General features: G+C 38.4%; 1 protein-coding gene and 1 non-coding gene across 2 annotated transcripts in view; both read left to right on the top strand.

Annotated features, from left to right (window-relative positions):
- The window catches only part of pdlim4 (PDZ and LIM domain 4), a 49,841-nt gene extending 36,914 nt beyond the window's left edge, over positions 1–12,927 (top strand). Inside the window, exons 6-7 of the mRNA XM_008426896.3 lie at positions 4,489–4,627; positions 10,249–12,927. Coding sequence (XP_008425118.2) covers positions 4,489–4,627; positions 10,249–10,453 — 344 coding nt within the window. The 3' untranslated portion in view covers positions 10,454–12,927. The remainder of the gene's footprint in view (positions 1–4,488; positions 4,628–10,248) is intronic.
- A 605-nt stretch (positions 12,928–13,532) lies between these two features.
- Positions 13,533–13,606, top strand: trnai-aau (transfer RNA isoleucine (anticodon AAU)). The gene has a single exon. It is a non-coding gene; the product is annotated as a tRNA-Ile (tRNA).
- The last annotated feature ends 3,674 nt before the right edge of the window (positions 13,607–17,280 follow it).

Raw genomic sequence — 17,280 nt, 5'->3', positions numbered from 1 at the left:
TCTTCTGTATTAGATTCTGTCACAACATTTCAGGCTGTAGCTTTGAAGTGAGAGTTGACAGGATAATTCAAAGCACCAGAAACAAAGTAAAGTGCTCCCGCAGTGAGGCCCGGGGCAAAGCCAAACCACACAGCTTCTCTAATTTATCACCTTCATAACACTTGGTGGAGCACAAAAAACAAGAGCCGAAGAAGGAGACAAATGCTAACGACAGATGAAAGCGACTGGAGGCAGAGAGAATCCAACACCACTGATGAACTTTACAGATTAAAAGCCGCCTCTCTTGTCTGCTGTCAGTTGTCTTTCAGCTTGGGGACTGAAGGGTTGACTGACACTTAAAGCCTTTGTTGAAACGGAAAGATGCTTCAAGTTTACAGAGACCCTTTTAAAAGCTGCATGTCTCTTTGTTACTTCTGTGCCTTTAAATCTGAAATCTAACCACAGATGTTTCACATCTTTGTTGTTTTTAAAACAGAAATGGTTCCCCTCATCCAGAAACAAACTGTGTTGACATGTGACTCTAGTTGAGCAGCGCCTTACTTTATTATCGAGCTTTTAAATCTCTCTAGCTGGTTGCCGTCTGAAGGCGTGAGCTCCTGCAGAGGTCATGTTGTGTTTAAGGGGCTTTTAGAGGTAAAGCAAACAACAGTGACAGTTGGCCAGAAATCCTCCAGGCTCTGACCCGGTTTACTAGAAATAATAGTCGAGTTGCTGTTATAATAAATATTCTGTGTCGTTAAAGCCGACATGGAATTTTTACAATAAGAAAACAGTTGAACAGAAACTCGTGTTTTTGCGATAAAATTCTTTTTCCTGAAATGTATCTTGGTTTTCTGTAACATTTTAGAAAATCACTTGCAAACTAAATGATTTCTGCATTATTATTTTTTTTTACAAATTCATCTTACTATTGCTGTAATGCAGTAACATATTTATATTTCCTAGACATTGAGAAGGAAAGCCATCAGGCTATATTTACACTAATCAATCAATCAATCAAAATTTATTTGTATAGCACATTTCAGCAGCAAGGCATTTCAAGGTGCTTGTGACATTGAATAAACAGTGAGAAACGGAGAGATTTTGAAAAAGATTTTAAAAAAAGATAAAAACATTAAAACCCCTTTTAGGACTTCAGTTAAACATTGTTTAACTGGGACTCTAACCCTCTGGGACTTTAGTCAAAAACACCATTTGACAAGGACTCCAACCTCTAGGATTTTAGTTGAAACGCCGTCAACTGGGACTCTAAACCCCGTAGGACTTTAGTTAAACGCTGTTTAACTAGGACTCTAACCCTCTGGGACTTTAGTCAAAAACACCGTTTGACAAGGACTCCAACCTCTAGGTTTTTAGTTGAAACGCCGTCAACTGGGACTCTAAACCCCGTAGGACTTTAGTTAAACGTCGTTTAACTGGGACGTTTTCCAGAGGGCTTTACATCACTAAATGGAAACGGTGAGAATAAATAGATGAAGATAAAAACATTAAAAACATCAAAGACATCAAAACCTGCACTCTAACCCTAATTTAGCCATAAGCAACTGTAAACAAGTGGGTTTTAAGTTGAGATGTAAAGACACCCAGTGTTTCAGCTGTTTTACAGTTTTCTGGAAGTTTGTTCCAAATTTGTGGTGCATAGAAGCTGAATGCTAATATTACATTGTAACCATTAATGGCATATATTTAAGCCCAAGATTCTTTGTACACCTGGTATATTTATCTAAAAATGAATCTTTTAATTTTGCCAACATATTTCTACTGACTGTCAGTAATAATAACGTTTTGGAGCGGTGCAGTCCAGACTTCAATCCAACGGAGACTCTGCAAAGATCAGGGTGACGGCAAGGAGAGCTCAAATACTCTCAGATTTTATTTTGCCAAATTGCCTTTAGAAACTTGCAGAAAGCTGGTCAGCAATTATAAGCAGAGTTCAGTATTAATAAGTACATTATTTCAATGTTTATTGTTTATAACTAGCTTTGCTGTAAAATAAGAACAAAAGTTGTTTAACCACTTTGATACATAAAGCCATACATGGTGACAAGATGTATTCATGAATGCATCTATTGTTGTCTTGATGTGGTTGAAAAGTGGCTGGGATTGTTTACACGAGCTGAATAAGCTTTAATTTCAACGTCTTTATGTGTCCTAAATTTGGATATCAAAATTTAGTTTCAAATATTTTGCAAAATATTTGGTTGACTTAACCAAACTATTGGACAAACTGTGCAACTCAAGTGTTAAAGAAAGAGATGTGTGTGTTGCGAGCAGAGCAAATCAGATTCTGTGAATCGGGCTACTGTATACGGTTCCACCATTGGAATATAAAACTCAAGCAAGACTAAACAAGCCCTCACTAATTGCACTTTCTGCATTTGTGTGTGTGTGTGTGGTTGGAAACCCTTTATTAGTCAGCCTACTTAATAGAAAGTCACTCTATAGTTGTGCAGCACATTCATTTTTTTCCATTCCAGTTCTTCATTACATTATAGAGATACTAAAGCCACATTTAATAGTGAATGTGTCTCAGTCAGGAGTTCAGTCACATGTCTGCAGTTAGTGAGGAATAAAAGCTGCTTGAAGCCCAGCTCCAGATGATTAAACTGTGGTTAGTGTTCATCATACCAGCCTGGTTGGCTTGAATATCCTGTCCTGGCACATCATCAGTGATGTTGATCAGTCATACTGTGAACTCCTCTGATCTGCTTTACTGCTCTTTAAACGACCAAAGTAGCTGAGACATCCAGCGTAAGGCACGCCACATTCATACCCACTAAGCAGGCATAACTAAACACCTGATGATCTAAGCTGACAGCTCTTCATAAAACTCACCATCTGTGGGAACTCGTCTACACCCACCATGATTATCACCCCTATCGCTCATGCGTCATTACTTTAACAGATTGTAACAAGATTTGGATTTGAAGTCTATAAAAACGTGAAGAAGCCGACTCCGGCTGCTCCTGCCAGTACAACAAATGTAATTACAAATCATGTGATTGTTGCATAATGATATGATGATTAAATTGTGGATTTTGTAGTATTGGATGTTTTCCCTTCATCAGTCGGCTTTGACTGGTGAAATCTCACCAGGAAATGCTGCTGCAGAAACATGAGCAGAGAACACAGGAAAGTCATGGAGAGGAAAAAAATTAGTAAGAGGAAGAAAAGGAAAATTCAAGACAGTGATGTAAGCTGAAGACGAAAGCAGAGAACAAGGAATGTTTATTTATTTCAACACTTTTCTTTTATTGTGCTGTGAAAAGGAGCGCAGCGCTGTGCCTACACTTGCAGTGGCAGCACGTCATCCTGGTCTCATGTTTCAACTTGCCAAGGATCAAAACCAAACTGCATTCAGTGGCTTTACGTTTTTAGAAAAAGAACTGTAAGGCTTTATTATTTAGCGATCCAGGTTAATCTGACGTCATTAACGTCTAAGTGGTTTGTTTGAATGAAAAAGCTTAACCTATTCCTAAAACTTGACTCTTATTTTCATGCTGAAAGATCCACTTTCACCACTCCTCCACTAAACCAAACAAATCATAGATATTACTCTTCTAAAAGCTCTCATATAAATGTTTTTGCACATTTTTCCAACATTTGCAGAGGGCATCGGTTCTTATTAGGAGGATTTATCTGTTGGTCATTTTGCAGCAAATCTCCATAAAGAACAAAAAAGTCTCACCGAAAAACAAATCAACTCATCAGTGAATTGTAATTTTTGACAATTCCAGTTTCTGATGTTTATTATAGGATATTCATGACAATCAATTCCACCAGATAATAAGATGATGCCGTTCAGTTTAGTCAGTAGCATGTCAGCAGGAGTTGGAGGTTACAACAACACCTGAAAGTAATGTTGAAACATCATTTTTAGTTTAATGCATTTATCACATATCTTGTATAGACTGCAATAGTGATTTATGGTACCAAAGTAATAATTTGTGAAATCTTAATCTCCTGTTATACCTCATCTGTTTCCAAGTTTCTGTTGCTACAGATGCAGTCAAGTAAAAAAATATTCATCTTGCCAAGTTGCACAATATTTGTAGCAACTTGTTATAGAGAAACCTGTATCCTTTCTTACAGTAATTAACTCGTTTTCAAATGTTATTTATTACCTGACGGCATGAGAAATTACTCTAAAATCTTCTTTCATCACATGGAACTGATGGTCACAATTTTCAGTTCGTTTTGAGAAGTTTCCGTCTAGTTCAAACATGCATGGAGAATATTTGAATGAATGTCTGAAAGCCATTCATCTTACTGATAAAATAAGCAGAATCAGAAATCTATTTATCATCAAATCACATTAAGCAAAGCAAACACAACCTGTGTGTAAGATAAACATTTAGCAGAGACCAACAGAGAAAGTGCTGATGTTGGAAAACTGTTCCATGTTTATGTATGAGAGTCTTGCTTGTAAGATGTCCGACGGCTGAATATTTTTGGGTTAAAGTTACGTTTATTGTTTTGTTGCAACAGGTTTGTCACCAACAGAAAGAATGAGAAGCTTGAGATCTCCGGTCAGGTCTCCCATACCGAAGCTGGGCAGCCCGATCCCCAGCCCCATGCCTGGTCTGCAGAAGCTCCCGCAGTGCTCACGCTGCTGTAACGGCATCGTGTAAGTACTTTAAGTTCAACACGCAAAGACATTGTAATACTTTTTCCAACTCAACAGAAAAAATGTGTAATGAACTGCATGGTTTAGATATAAGCGTATGACTGCTGAAATGCTTAAACTGCATCTGGAAATCATATATCTTCTGCCTGTTTTGTCACGTCGCCTACGGTCGTAAAGTTTTAAGACCCACACCATGCTAGGTGAGTCAAGGTTTTACTCTGGCTGGAGTCAGAGAGGTTAACTCGCACCATTCAACCTGCACCAACCAGCCATCATTTCCCAGAAACCTTATTTTAATGATTAATCAAAGACACACTCCACACCCAGCGTCACATAACTGCATGGTTAGACGTAGGTGCACAGATGCAGACAGTCTGTTGGCCAAAGTTACCACCAGCACCGGTAACCCGCTGCCACAGGTAGGCAGTGATGTCATACGCTTTACACTGACAGGAACACATTGGGGGGCTTGCAGGCAGGAACAGCCTGTTATGACCTCTGAGCATTTTACAGCTTTTTGGAGCATGTATAGAGCTTTGTGACAAGAGGTTTTACAGTCAAGCATGAGTGGTTTCATTGTGGTTAAAAAAGAAGCAGGTTTAGTTTTAATGATCACTGTGCTGCAGTCCAGGACTAAAACATTAAGCTGCTGTCACAGTCTTTCTCATTTTGGCATTTCTCTATGCTCATCTGAAAGTAAGGGGATTATTTTGTGAAAAATTAGGTCTTGTCGTTTTTATAAAGTACATGTGCTGCATGTGATTTGGCCACATTCTGCATGTTGCCGTGTGCTTTGACAGCACCATGTTGTCGAGAAAAGTCGAGCTCATCCCACTTCCCCATGCTGGAGATTTTAGTTTAATAGTAATAATAAATAAAATTACCTTAAAATTAATGACATAGGTGACATCAAGACCCAACAATAGAGTCAGACTGTAATAAAATGAATCTGGTTGTGTGTGTTGTTATTGTGTCCTGCAAACTTTGCTTTAATTCTACTTTTTTATATTTAATCATAAAAAATCATAGTCAGGCAGAAAGAAAGTCATGAAACAGGAAGAGCTGGTTTTCTGAAGAAAAGGGGAAGTTTCTGTCTTGCATCAGGCTAAAAATAGTTCAGACCATTCCTTATTTTAAAGCATTAAAGGTTTTTAAAGAATAAAATCTAAACATTTTGAGAGATTGGATAAAACCCACAGTAAAATACTTAAAATAATGACTTATAATTATGCCAATAATTAATATTGGTTTAACCAGTGGTTGATGTTGGTTTGATTATAAGAATATTTACACTTACTTGTGGAAGTACTTAAAGGTGAAACAAGTAACTGTAATTTGGTATCAGATAATTACAATAATGGATTATTATTGGGTTCTTTTCAGAAATGTCTGTAATAACTCACCTTATGATTATAATAAGAGTAACTAATAAGTTATGGTTATTATAACATTATAAATGAATGTTGAATCAGATAAACTAAAAGGTTATAAATGTGATTTTGACATTGAACTTGAAAAGGTGTAAAATGTTGTAACTGTAATTAAAGGTCACTGATGTTGTGTTGAAGGTAGATGGTAGGTGGAAGGTCAGGGGAAAAGGGGAACTGATAGGATAGCGGAGGTGACTAAGGCCTTATTGCTAAACTTCAACTTGCCTAAAAAAAGGTTGGGCAGGAAACAGAGGTAGGAGGAACTGTTGAGCAACTTGGGGACATTAGAACAGAGATCCGGTCATAAGGTCTCCAGGGTGATGGAGATGAGATCATCTGTCCAAGCAGTCAGCCAATGAGACAGGCACAGCAACAAAGCTAGCCAATGCAAACGCACCAAAAGGTGGATAAACCCTTTATAAGGTGGGTGCAACAGAGGAAACTTTGGTTGGATCCTTCAGGCAGCTTCGAGCCAAGACGGAGATGGACAAAGAACTGCAGCTGAAGAAGAGCCGGGGCCACAGAACCGAAGACTGTTCTGCACATGGGGACCAACCCGTTAGCCCCGCAACATGTGGCTTCAAATCGCACTTCTCTCAACAGCTGGGTTTAGACCCCCAAAGACAAAGACCAAGGCAAAGATGAAGATAAAGACAAAGATAAAGACAAAGGCAAAGAACAAAGGCAAAGAGGAAGAACTGGTGTGTTCCTTCCGTGGGACCAGAAAGATCGTGAGACGAGGAGAAGGGAGCTACAGAGCTGCAAGACAAGAAGCTGAGGACCGCTACGCGCATGAGGAAGTCACCCTGATGCCCGAGACCTGCTGCTCTAAGTCAGTACTCTTCCTGTACTGGGAACCTCCTGCTGCTGCAACACCTTCTTCATCATCAGGCCAGTTCTGGGGTTCAAAATGCCAAACTCTGTCCGTCTCTCTCAAAGTTTCCCTTTTTTAGTTCTCAGTGTCAGCATTAGGGAAAGATAGGCTAGATTATTGATTTTACTTATTTGATTATTTCTGCTAGTGAATTAAGCTGTACTGACCCTTGCAAAATTGCCTTACTAATAAAATAATTAGCATTTAAGAAAATCTAAAAGATGTTGTGGACATTCAATTAATGAGTCACCTTAAAGTTCTTTGATGGTTGTAAAATAGCTATGAAGTTTGATTCTGGGAGGAAAAAGTAGAAATGTTTTATAGGTTGCTTTTAGCCAAAACTAAAATAATGACCTTGGGACTTAAATCTAAGTCACTAAATTTAATCTAGCCGTTAACAAGTGCCGTTATTTTAGGAAAGGAGCTACCGTTAACAGGAGTGGTTGTAGGGGTTATGTCGCTGTGAGGGCTACTCAGCGGATTGCCCCCCAACTGTAAAAGGTCATAACTTCTGGATCGAAGGTAGTCAGAGCTAGACGAGTCCTTTCCGACCCCAGTTTAAACAGATAATTCTCCACAAACTATCGCTAGGGTAAGACCCGAGTTTCTGGGGGTTTTCCGGACCTGTTAGACAGAGAACTGGGCCGTAGTGAGTCCAAAGAGTTGTGAGGAGTGGGCGGGACTTACTATTGGGTAGTAACATACAATGTGTTTTAATTCTGCTTCCTGCCTAGTGATTGCCTCACCGTCTTCTCTGTCTAAACATTTATGGTCTGTGAGGATGAATCTCGATATATTACACTACCATGGCAACGTATTAAACTTACTACTGCACTTTTTCCTGCTACCGAAGTTTTTATTGATAGACTTGGATAGAGCAATCTATGAACAGCTTTATTCTTTAGCAATGGTTTATTGTTACAGTGGATGATAATAATGACGTTAAAGTCTGCATTCTTTCACATGACTGAGTGGGTCACCCCACAGTCTTTCTGCATTAACATCATTTTGTGGTCTTGGTTTTATGAAAATCCAAATTCTCTGAAAAACTGACAGGATTTGCATTAGTTTTAGGCCATAACAAATTTTACAGAAAAACTCTAAAAACATGTTACAAGCATACAGGATTTTCCCTTTTTAACCGAATTACTGAAACTTGGTGGTATTCTGATATATTGATATGTACTTGTGCATATCAGTAAATGTGTAGTAGTTAATCAGAAAATTGGCTGGACGGCAAACATGTTGCAGATCTGTCAAGCATCTGGCGTGTAGGAGTGAAGGAATCTTCATAAGTGCAGATGGAGTGTCTGCAGAAGTTAGCATGAGAGTTACTAACATTAATATTGAGACAGGATTTTTCAATTTATCCTTAACATCTGAAGTGGAGAAAGTCAAGTTATTTTTTTACTTAGAACTACATGAGTTCTAAGTAACAGGGCTTGTTTTTAAAGTTCTGTGACTCTTAAATAGAAAACTCTGCTCTTGTGTGGTACCACAGACCTCTGTAATATCTCAGTCAGTAAATAGTGTGACTAGAGTTTTATTCAGAGCAGCACATGAACTATTTGGGCAGCCAGTTTTCTCGTTAATAGTTTGCCACAAGAATCTGTTTTGCTACATTCCATTTGAGCTGTAAAGTTGGATTTCCTGTTGCATCTCTTATAAACAAAGTTTTATTAGAGATGAAATGCATAAAAGTCACAGAAACCCATGTTAATGAGCTTCTTTGCCTAATAAGAGTTAGTCCTTTGTTGAACACAACAATTAGCCTGATGAAGTCGGCTTTAATTTAATCACTGTGATCCCAGCTGCGACTTTCAGGCGTGACAGCTCTGGACCTTCTGCCTCTAAACACACTCATAATGTGTCCTTTGATACGTGATAACATGTGGGACACATATATTCAAATAAGCAAACGGCTATAAGTGGCTGTATGTCTGATTTGCATAGATATCGTTTAAATAAACAGCTGTGTCACTGGACAGTTCATCATAACTCGTTACCTTTTAAAGTGTTAATGTGAGGATGTCAGCTCCCCGAAGCAACTCAAGCTTTTTGAAAACTTTTTTGTTTTCATGAATTGCACCACTCCACAATTATGACTGCATTTAAAAAAGCAAAACTGTAATATTCTGAAATTAAAGATGTAGATGTGGCACAATGAGACTCAAGGTGAGTAAAGTCTGAAATGAATTTCTATTGTGCTTACATAATTATCAAAGCATCAGCACACACCCATAGACACTGAGGCTCTCAGAAGGTGCACACACACACCCTTGGAAAAAAAGAGAACTATGATAAATCATTTTGAAACTGTTTCCACGTATGACATCACATTTAAATCCTGTGCAATTCAACCGAAAAACAAACACATCTGTCTAAAAAAGAAAAAACCTGCTCACATAAGAGTGCACACCTTTAAATGAATCATCTTGTGATTTATTTTAACATTCAGTCTTGTTCGGTAAAATTCTGTCAGCATTTTTCACTCTGAGTAATTAGTTGAGCCCCAGATTCTCTTGTTGGCTCCAAAACATCATTTTCCCTCTTATGAAGTTAGAATTATGTGTATTTCTGTGCATGTTTGGACTCAGTGATGCTGCAAATGAAATCTCTCCTTATCTTCAGCTTTCTAGCAGAGGCTTAAAGGTTTCGGGTCAACAAACAAAGCTTACATCCGACTCTGGGAAAAGTAATATGAAAGCATGATGCTGCCACCGCCATGTTTGGCAGTTTCCAAAAACATTTTTGTTTCATTATACCTTAAAAAATATTTTGTCAAGATTTTGTACCCTTTTCCTGACTGGTACAGTTTTTCAAACACTTTACAAAGTGTTTGAAAAAGATTGAAAATGTGGAAGATTCAGAAAAATCCAACTAACAAAGATCAACTTTATTTAAGGTAATTCAGACGGCAGGTGTGACGTTTACCAGACTGATGAGTCACATGCTTTAGTTCATGGTGCACCCAGATCATTGCACCTTCTTCTTTCTTCTTTAATTTTTTATATTAAGAGATTGTTTTCAGTTCAGTGGTGCAAAATAAACATCTCATCATATTCAGAAAAGGTTTTTAAACTATCAGTTCTACTTAAAACCTGGTGAAATTCAGCAGATCAAATGTGAACATTTGATCAGGATTTATCTTCACTATGTAGGTTTCAGATACTAAACACTGACAGACTTCATGCTGTAATTAAATGAGTTAGCATGAGCTACGCATGTTTGATGGAAAGAAAAGCATCTCAGCCGATGTGGTTATATTTCTACAAAGTAAACAAAATGCTCCAACCATTTTTGTATTTTTTGCGCAGTGGCACCATCGTAAAAGCCCGGGACAAACTCTACCACCCAGACTGCTTCATGTGTGACGACTGCGGCATCAACCTGAAGCAGAGAGGCTACTTCTTTATCGAGGACAGTCTGTACTGCGAGACCCACGCCAAGGCCCGCGTCCAGCCGCCCGAGGGCTACGACGTGGTCGCCGTGTATCCTAACTCCAAGGTGGAGCTGGTCTAAGAGGAGGAGACTGGCTTCAGCTGCAGCAGAAACGGGGAAACCAAATTCTAGTGGGGTGAGGAGCTGAGCGTCGTCGCCAGCTGTGATCAGGCTCTGTCGCGTAGGGCTGCTGATCTTGGATCAGTTTTGCCTCCCTTGGTGGGGGGGGAGTGGTGTGAAATTTCCATGATCCCAGATCAGTGCTCTCACTCTGACAGGTTTGATTAATGCTGTGCTTATTGAGCAGATTGAAATTTGTAAGTTGAGGCCTGGAACTGAAGAATCTCCAAAAACCCTTAATTTGGAAACTCCATTATTCATCATTCATTGAATCGTGTTTTAACCTAATCCAAGAAAACAAAATCACCTGCGCTCATATGCAAAGAACTGTGTTCACATGCTTCCAGATCTAATATTTAATGGCATTTATAAAACTCACAATGCACATTTAAAAGATGAGACAAAAACTAAAACTGATTTCAAGAAATACTTCCGTTTTCTGCTTATAACAATTTTCACTTTGCGGATCTTTGTGGCCTGCAGTGATCTGTGGTTAAAGTTTTGGTTAAAGGGGTTAAAACATCATTTAACAGTACTACAGCTAAATATTGTTCTTGTTCTGTTTCTGACTTACTGGCAGTTCACTTTTCACTTTTTAATGCTGCAAATACGACTTTTTTCCTCCTGTTGGTAAACTTTACCACAGCATCTCACGGTGTGTCAGAAACTCAGAGCTCAGATTCAGAGGAAAGTACTTTGTAGAAAATGCCTCTGTATGCAGAGTGAACTATGTTACTCTGCACTTATTTTCACATTAAAATAAACATATTTTTATACAGCTTTACATCCACATGTCCATCAACTTTATGGTCACTTTGCAGTGGATTTGTTTGTTTTGTGGGTCAGGAGAAGAACTGGATCAATAAGGTTAAATACTTTTATACCGAATAGATGAAAGGCGTACATGCAATATCAGATATGTACGTTCATCCCTCCTAGTATTTGGTTAGATATCTCTTAAGTTGTACTTTAACTACATGTTTTTTTTTTTGCTATAATCAAAAATCCTATTGGATGTTAAACCTCACTGGTTCCTAACCCTGAACCGTCTGCGTAGCGAAGACCAGAGAAACGTTTCAGTTTCATTTGAAAACAGGTTTTGATTAGAGATTCAGATTATTAACCTGAATGGTATCAATGTTTCTCACAGTTGTCCTTCCACCACTGTGCCGATCACATTGAACCCTATCATCTTATCTTATCACCAGTGTTTGTCTTTACCTGATCATAAAACTTTTCTCCAGGACATATTTGGCCTTTAATGTGAGGTTATGTAACTGCAGCAAAAGAAGAATTTATTTTAAAGCTTTCTAAGTTGTTTAGTTATTAAATAACCAGTTTAAACTTGTTAAAGAACAACTTAAAATGATACTTCCAGTGACTTTAAAATGTGACATAAAAATGTCAATAAATCTGAGCTTAAAACAAATGAACTCTTTGTCCTGAAGCTTGGAATCCGGCCATTTGGAGCACGGATCTTTTTCTGAGGATGTTTTCTTACTTTTGCACCTGACTGGGAGAGGAATTTCAGCTATTGCTCTGAAGCATTCCTGCTCACATAAACAAGACTCCCTGGGTGTTTTTAAAGCCTCCTCAGGCTGAAACCAGAACCCCCTTCTTCTCCTGACAGTTTTAAATATGACGTTATGCATTTGAGACTAGAGGCAACACAATGGAAACGGTTTCAAATAAAATTAAAAACTAGTAAACTTGGACTTTACAACATGTGGGAGTAAAACCTGCTGCTTTCGGGTTTTCTTGGTGCCAAACCGTCTCATTGTGAGAGGAAAAAAAGAGAGAAATTGAGAATATGGATGTATGTGCATCTATTTGTACCCTTGATATTAAGAATCCATGAGTCCGCTTGGAGCTAAGGTCATGAAGCCAATAACATTTATTTCTCCATTTCCTCTGAGGAGACGGGAAAGTGTCAGGAGGGAGAAGGCTGGAGATGATGTGTAACTTCCTTTCCTGGAATAATAAAAAACAGCGTCAATTTGTGACCATCAGTCTTATCTTATTATGAATAGTGAAGTGAACTGGAGGAGAATGATATTATTCTTAATTTTAGGAAAATATCTAACAAAGCTATATTTTTTAATCTGAAAGAAGAGTGAATTCTGCAGTAGTTCCTCCTTTGTTTTTAGCTTCTTTGCTTGTATTTTGTTTAAATTATGTGAAAACCTTTAACACCACCACATGCTGTCTTTGATCTTGTACATATTTTTGTTTCATTGGGATTGGTTTAGTATAACATCTCACTTATAGACCATTTGCATTTTATGTATCTTTAAACATTTTCTTTGAAAAAAGTTTGTATTTTTTCCTCTGTTGTTTAACTTATTGTACTGCCAACACATTTTTCCTGTTTATGTTTTTTTGTATTCATTGTCATTTACTGTTCTTTCTTGGTTTAAATAAAATGAAAACTGTAATTGCCTGATGTGATTTCATTCTGGATCTCTCTACAGCTTTTTCCACCACAAAGATTTCTCCAAAGAGAGTTTATCTCAGTTTCACACAACAGTTGTGACATGTTTTTTCTCTGTGTACTCTTCCGTGTAAAGATCACTGGGCTGCAAAATTGCTGCACGGATGCCATAAATATGGTTATATAAATATAGCGGTCTTGCTTTTGAATAGTTACTTTTTGTTTTTAAAGAGATATTCTAAAATGGTGAGTGTCGTAAACTGGATTTTTAGCTGTGGAGATTCAGGAAAAGTTGTTTTTAATAAGGAAAATAATAAAAAAACAAGTCATCAAGCTTGGAAACTAGAAAAACAAAATGGATGTCAAAAGCAGAATCTATGATTGACCCGACAGTTACGTAGTTTCATTTAAAATCACCTTCACTTATGGGCTCAATCCCCATACTGGCCAATTGAAACAAAAGCTTTCAGAAAATCAATACTTCAATATAGTAGAAGGCTTAAATTAAACCATCATGAATATAGATTTTGAAAAACATTGGAATATGAGCACTTTTCTTAAATCTTAAGATCATATAAGTTCTTAAATCCATGGAAACTCAACATGTATGGCTGGTTAGCTCAGCTGGTCAGAGTGTGATGCTAATAATGCTAAGGTCATGGGTTCAATCCCCATACAGGCCAGTTGAAACATACTGTCTCTCAGACAGTGAACACTTCAAAATAGCAGAAGGCTTATAATTATTCCACTATGCATATCGATTTTGAAAAGTATTAGAATATTACCAAGTTTGTCAAATCTTCAGTGTTAAGATCATGTAAGTTGTTCTTAAATCCATGCAAACCCAATATTAGATAAGGTAGGTTAGCTCAGCTGGTAAGGTGCCAACATCCTGAAAGGTTTTTAATTTATGTGCTGCTGTGTTTGGAAGATTGTCCATTTTTTCAGGTGTTAAAATGTCGGAGCCAGCACAAGCCGGCCTGATTAAAATGCTCAAACATGCAGCGTTCCTGCTAACGCACAGCACCTTCCAAAAGTAATAACACTTGAATAGTCCCACATGTTGTTGTGTTTTAAGCACTAAGATGAATTTATTTTATTGAGGTTTTATGTGACAAATCAACAAAAAGTTGTGCACAGTTGTAAAATGTAACTTATATAATTGGTGTAAGTTTTTATATTACTTGAAAAGCACTCAGTCCCGCTGAGTCAATATTTTTTAAAACCACCTAAGACCAGGGTTTTTTTTTCCATCTTCTTTTTTGAAAAACGACCTTGCCTCAGTAAGATTGGTGGACAACGTCTGTGATATTTAACTCTTGCTACACGTTCTTCCTAATGAGATTTAGGTCTGGACATTCACTGGGCCCCTCTGTCAAATATAAACGCCTTGGTTTAAACCGGTTTATTGTCACTGGTTGTATGTTTAGGATCACAGACCAGCTGGGATGTCTAGACATTTGCAGGTATTCCTCCAGGACTGCTTTGTGTCTAGCTTTAATGATTTTCAGAACTCCGCCTTTTCTTTTACAAAGGTGGAGGTGGGTACACCAGGTTTCACATAAGTGTTTTTCTTTTTGAACAAGTAATCTGCATTATCATTTGTTAGAAAAGAAAAGCTTTCTCTGTTTTTTGCAGGTAACAGAATTTCTTGGGATGATCAGATGCACCATGTTTAATTTTATCATGCTACTTTCAATCCTTCAGCATTAAACAACAAATTAACCCCACAAAAACAAAACATCTGAGAAGTGCTACTTTTTCAGACAAACAGAAGAAAAGGAAAATGTTACTTCCTGAATCCTGTAGTTTACGTCCAGATGTCCAGAACAGTGAGAGCGTTTTTTACATCCTTAAACATTTCTTTGTTTTTGTCTTTATTGTGTAACCTGCAGAAGGTTGAGGTGCCGACCAAAGCACAACTCTCTGACTCCTACATTGTCACAAACTGATGTTGTGTCGGACCTTTGGCACAGAAATAGACCCGACAGATTCGCTGATATCTATAAACTTTGAGTCCAGTTTGAAGATGAACACTTGAGGTTTTTTAAGAGACGAGATTTTGCTCTGCAAGATGTAACATCACTCACTCACAACTTGCGAAGTTTGTCAGTTGGGGTCAAATTCAAATGTAATCATCTTGAATGCTTTCCAACATTAGCAAAATGTTGTTGTTTTTTTTTTACTTATATTGCATATCATTATTTCTAAGTGAATTTATATTTTACTTATGAACTTTAAAGAATACATCAGAGAATAAAACAGTTCTTCCTTCGGGTTTCATGTGAAACAGCTCGTGAAATTTCTGTTGGTTTTTTCTGTACCTCATTCTAGTTTTCATTCCAGGTTTGAAGCTCCATTTGGTCCCAATTTGCTGCCATGACTGATTTATGAAGTCCAGGTCAAAGAGTTTGCACATGCAGCTTTCTGACCCATCTCAGATATAAATGTAATCTACAAACAAAGGGTCACAAAAAACCTGAATTCATTAGTTTCTTATCAGACTAAAATTATCCAGACCTCTGTCATCACATGTTTAGATTGACTAATTTCATGTTGAAGTGATTTGAATTATTTTTGTGATATTTTCATACAAGCCATTTGATCTTGTTGAACTGACGAGGTTCTAATCGTCATTCTTCGTGTTGTTTACCGGTGTGTTGGATAACGGATGGTTCTGTTTGTGTGTTTGTCTCAAACTGGGACTTGGCCAATACTGATCAGCTTGTTTATCTGTAACAAATAATACAATCTTAAATGCTGACTCTCTTGATCAAAGAGAGACACAGCGATGTGTCAAAAGAAAAAACCCTCATGACAGAGGATTCTGGAACTTTTCCGTGTTTCCATGCAGATGCAGAATGAGTGTTTGGAGGATAAAATTGGGCTTTTAAGCAATAAACAGTCTGGATTGTTCTGGCATGAAAGAGAGGATGAATATGTGGAAAAACAGCATCCTCTGTTTGACATGGTGGAGGAACAGTGATGCTGTGGGCCAAAAACGTTGCAATGAGAAATCAATGGGTCATTCTGTATGGTGGCAGAATGCACACCAACTCAGGAGGGATTCCATCCATCCATCCATCCATCCATCCATCCATCCATCCATCCATCCATTATCCGGGGTCGGGTCGCGGGGTAGCATCTTCAGAAGGGAGGCCCAGACTTCCCTCCCCAGCCACTTCTTCCAGCTCCTCCGGGGGAACCCCAAGGTGTTCCCAGGCCATAGAGAGACATCGTCCCTCCAGCGTGTCCTGGGTCTCCCCTCCTCCCGGTGGGACATGAACACCTCACCAGGGAGGCGTCCAGGAGGCATCCTGACCAGATGCCCGAGCCTCAACTGGCTCCTCTCGACGTGGAGGAGCAGCGGCTCTACTCTGAGTCCCTCCCGGATGACCGAGCTTCTCTCTCTAAGGGAGAGCCCAGCCACCCTGCGGAGGAGGAAACCCATTTCGGCCGCTTGTATCAGGAGGGATTCATCAGACGTTAAATAAATCTACTTTCATGACCGCCTCTGCTTTTAGAAACACTCAGGGCAATAAAAAGAGAGTTTAAAGAAGAAATTGTCAAATATTTCTTTGCTCCACTTCTGCACAATCCTAAGTAGCATCATATTAAAATGTAAAACTGAATACTTGTGTAAACAGTCATAGATTTGTAAAGAAAAAGCAGAACATTTTGAGTCGTTTTCAGGTAGTTTGTAAGATAATCCTTCTGATAGATTACCAGGCCTTCACTTTGTTTCCATGGAGTCTTACATACATCTCTGTGGCTCCTTTCAGCCACTTTCACGGTCCAGTTGGCTCTTTGAAGGGATAACGCTCAGACTGATTCTACACTCACAGCCAGCAGACCTTAAATTATCTGCAGCCCAACACTTATGGTGGCAGACTCTGCAGGGCACTCGGTGTCCCTGCCCTGGTGACTCATGGCTGCAATGGCAGGATCAACTAAACAACATTTGACACTTTAATGTTGTGGCTGATGAATTTACTGTTTTGTGCTGCAGTAAAAATGAATTTCTCAACCAAATGAGATTTTCTTTCACTCTAAAGCAGACTTCAACCATGCAGCAGTTTAACGTCATTCATGACAAGTTAATCCTGACTGGGTTGTATTTCTTGTTCCTGAAGAACTTTCAAGTCTTACCTAAAAGAGCTTTTCCATTTCTGATCATAAATTTGACGAGTCATTTGCAAGTTATTATTTGGACAGAAAGCGACTGAGAATCCATTCTGTGGACATCATCGTTGTTTCATGCTGCATGACTAAATCTATCAGAGTGCTTACAGTGCAACTGTGACAGGATTATTTCCCAATGTTCCCATCTGACCGCGCTTCGAACTGAATTCATTTA

The sequence above is a fragment of the Poecilia reticulata genome, chromosome 14 (assembly GCF_904066995.2).
Source record: "Poecilia reticulata chromosome 14, P_reticulata-male-v2, whole genome shotgun sequence".
NCBI classification, from domain to species: domain Eukaryota; kingdom Metazoa; phylum Chordata; class Actinopteri; order Cyprinodontiformes; family Poeciliidae; genus Poecilia; species Poecilia reticulata.
This window is presented reverse-complemented; position numbering and strand designations above follow the sequence as displayed.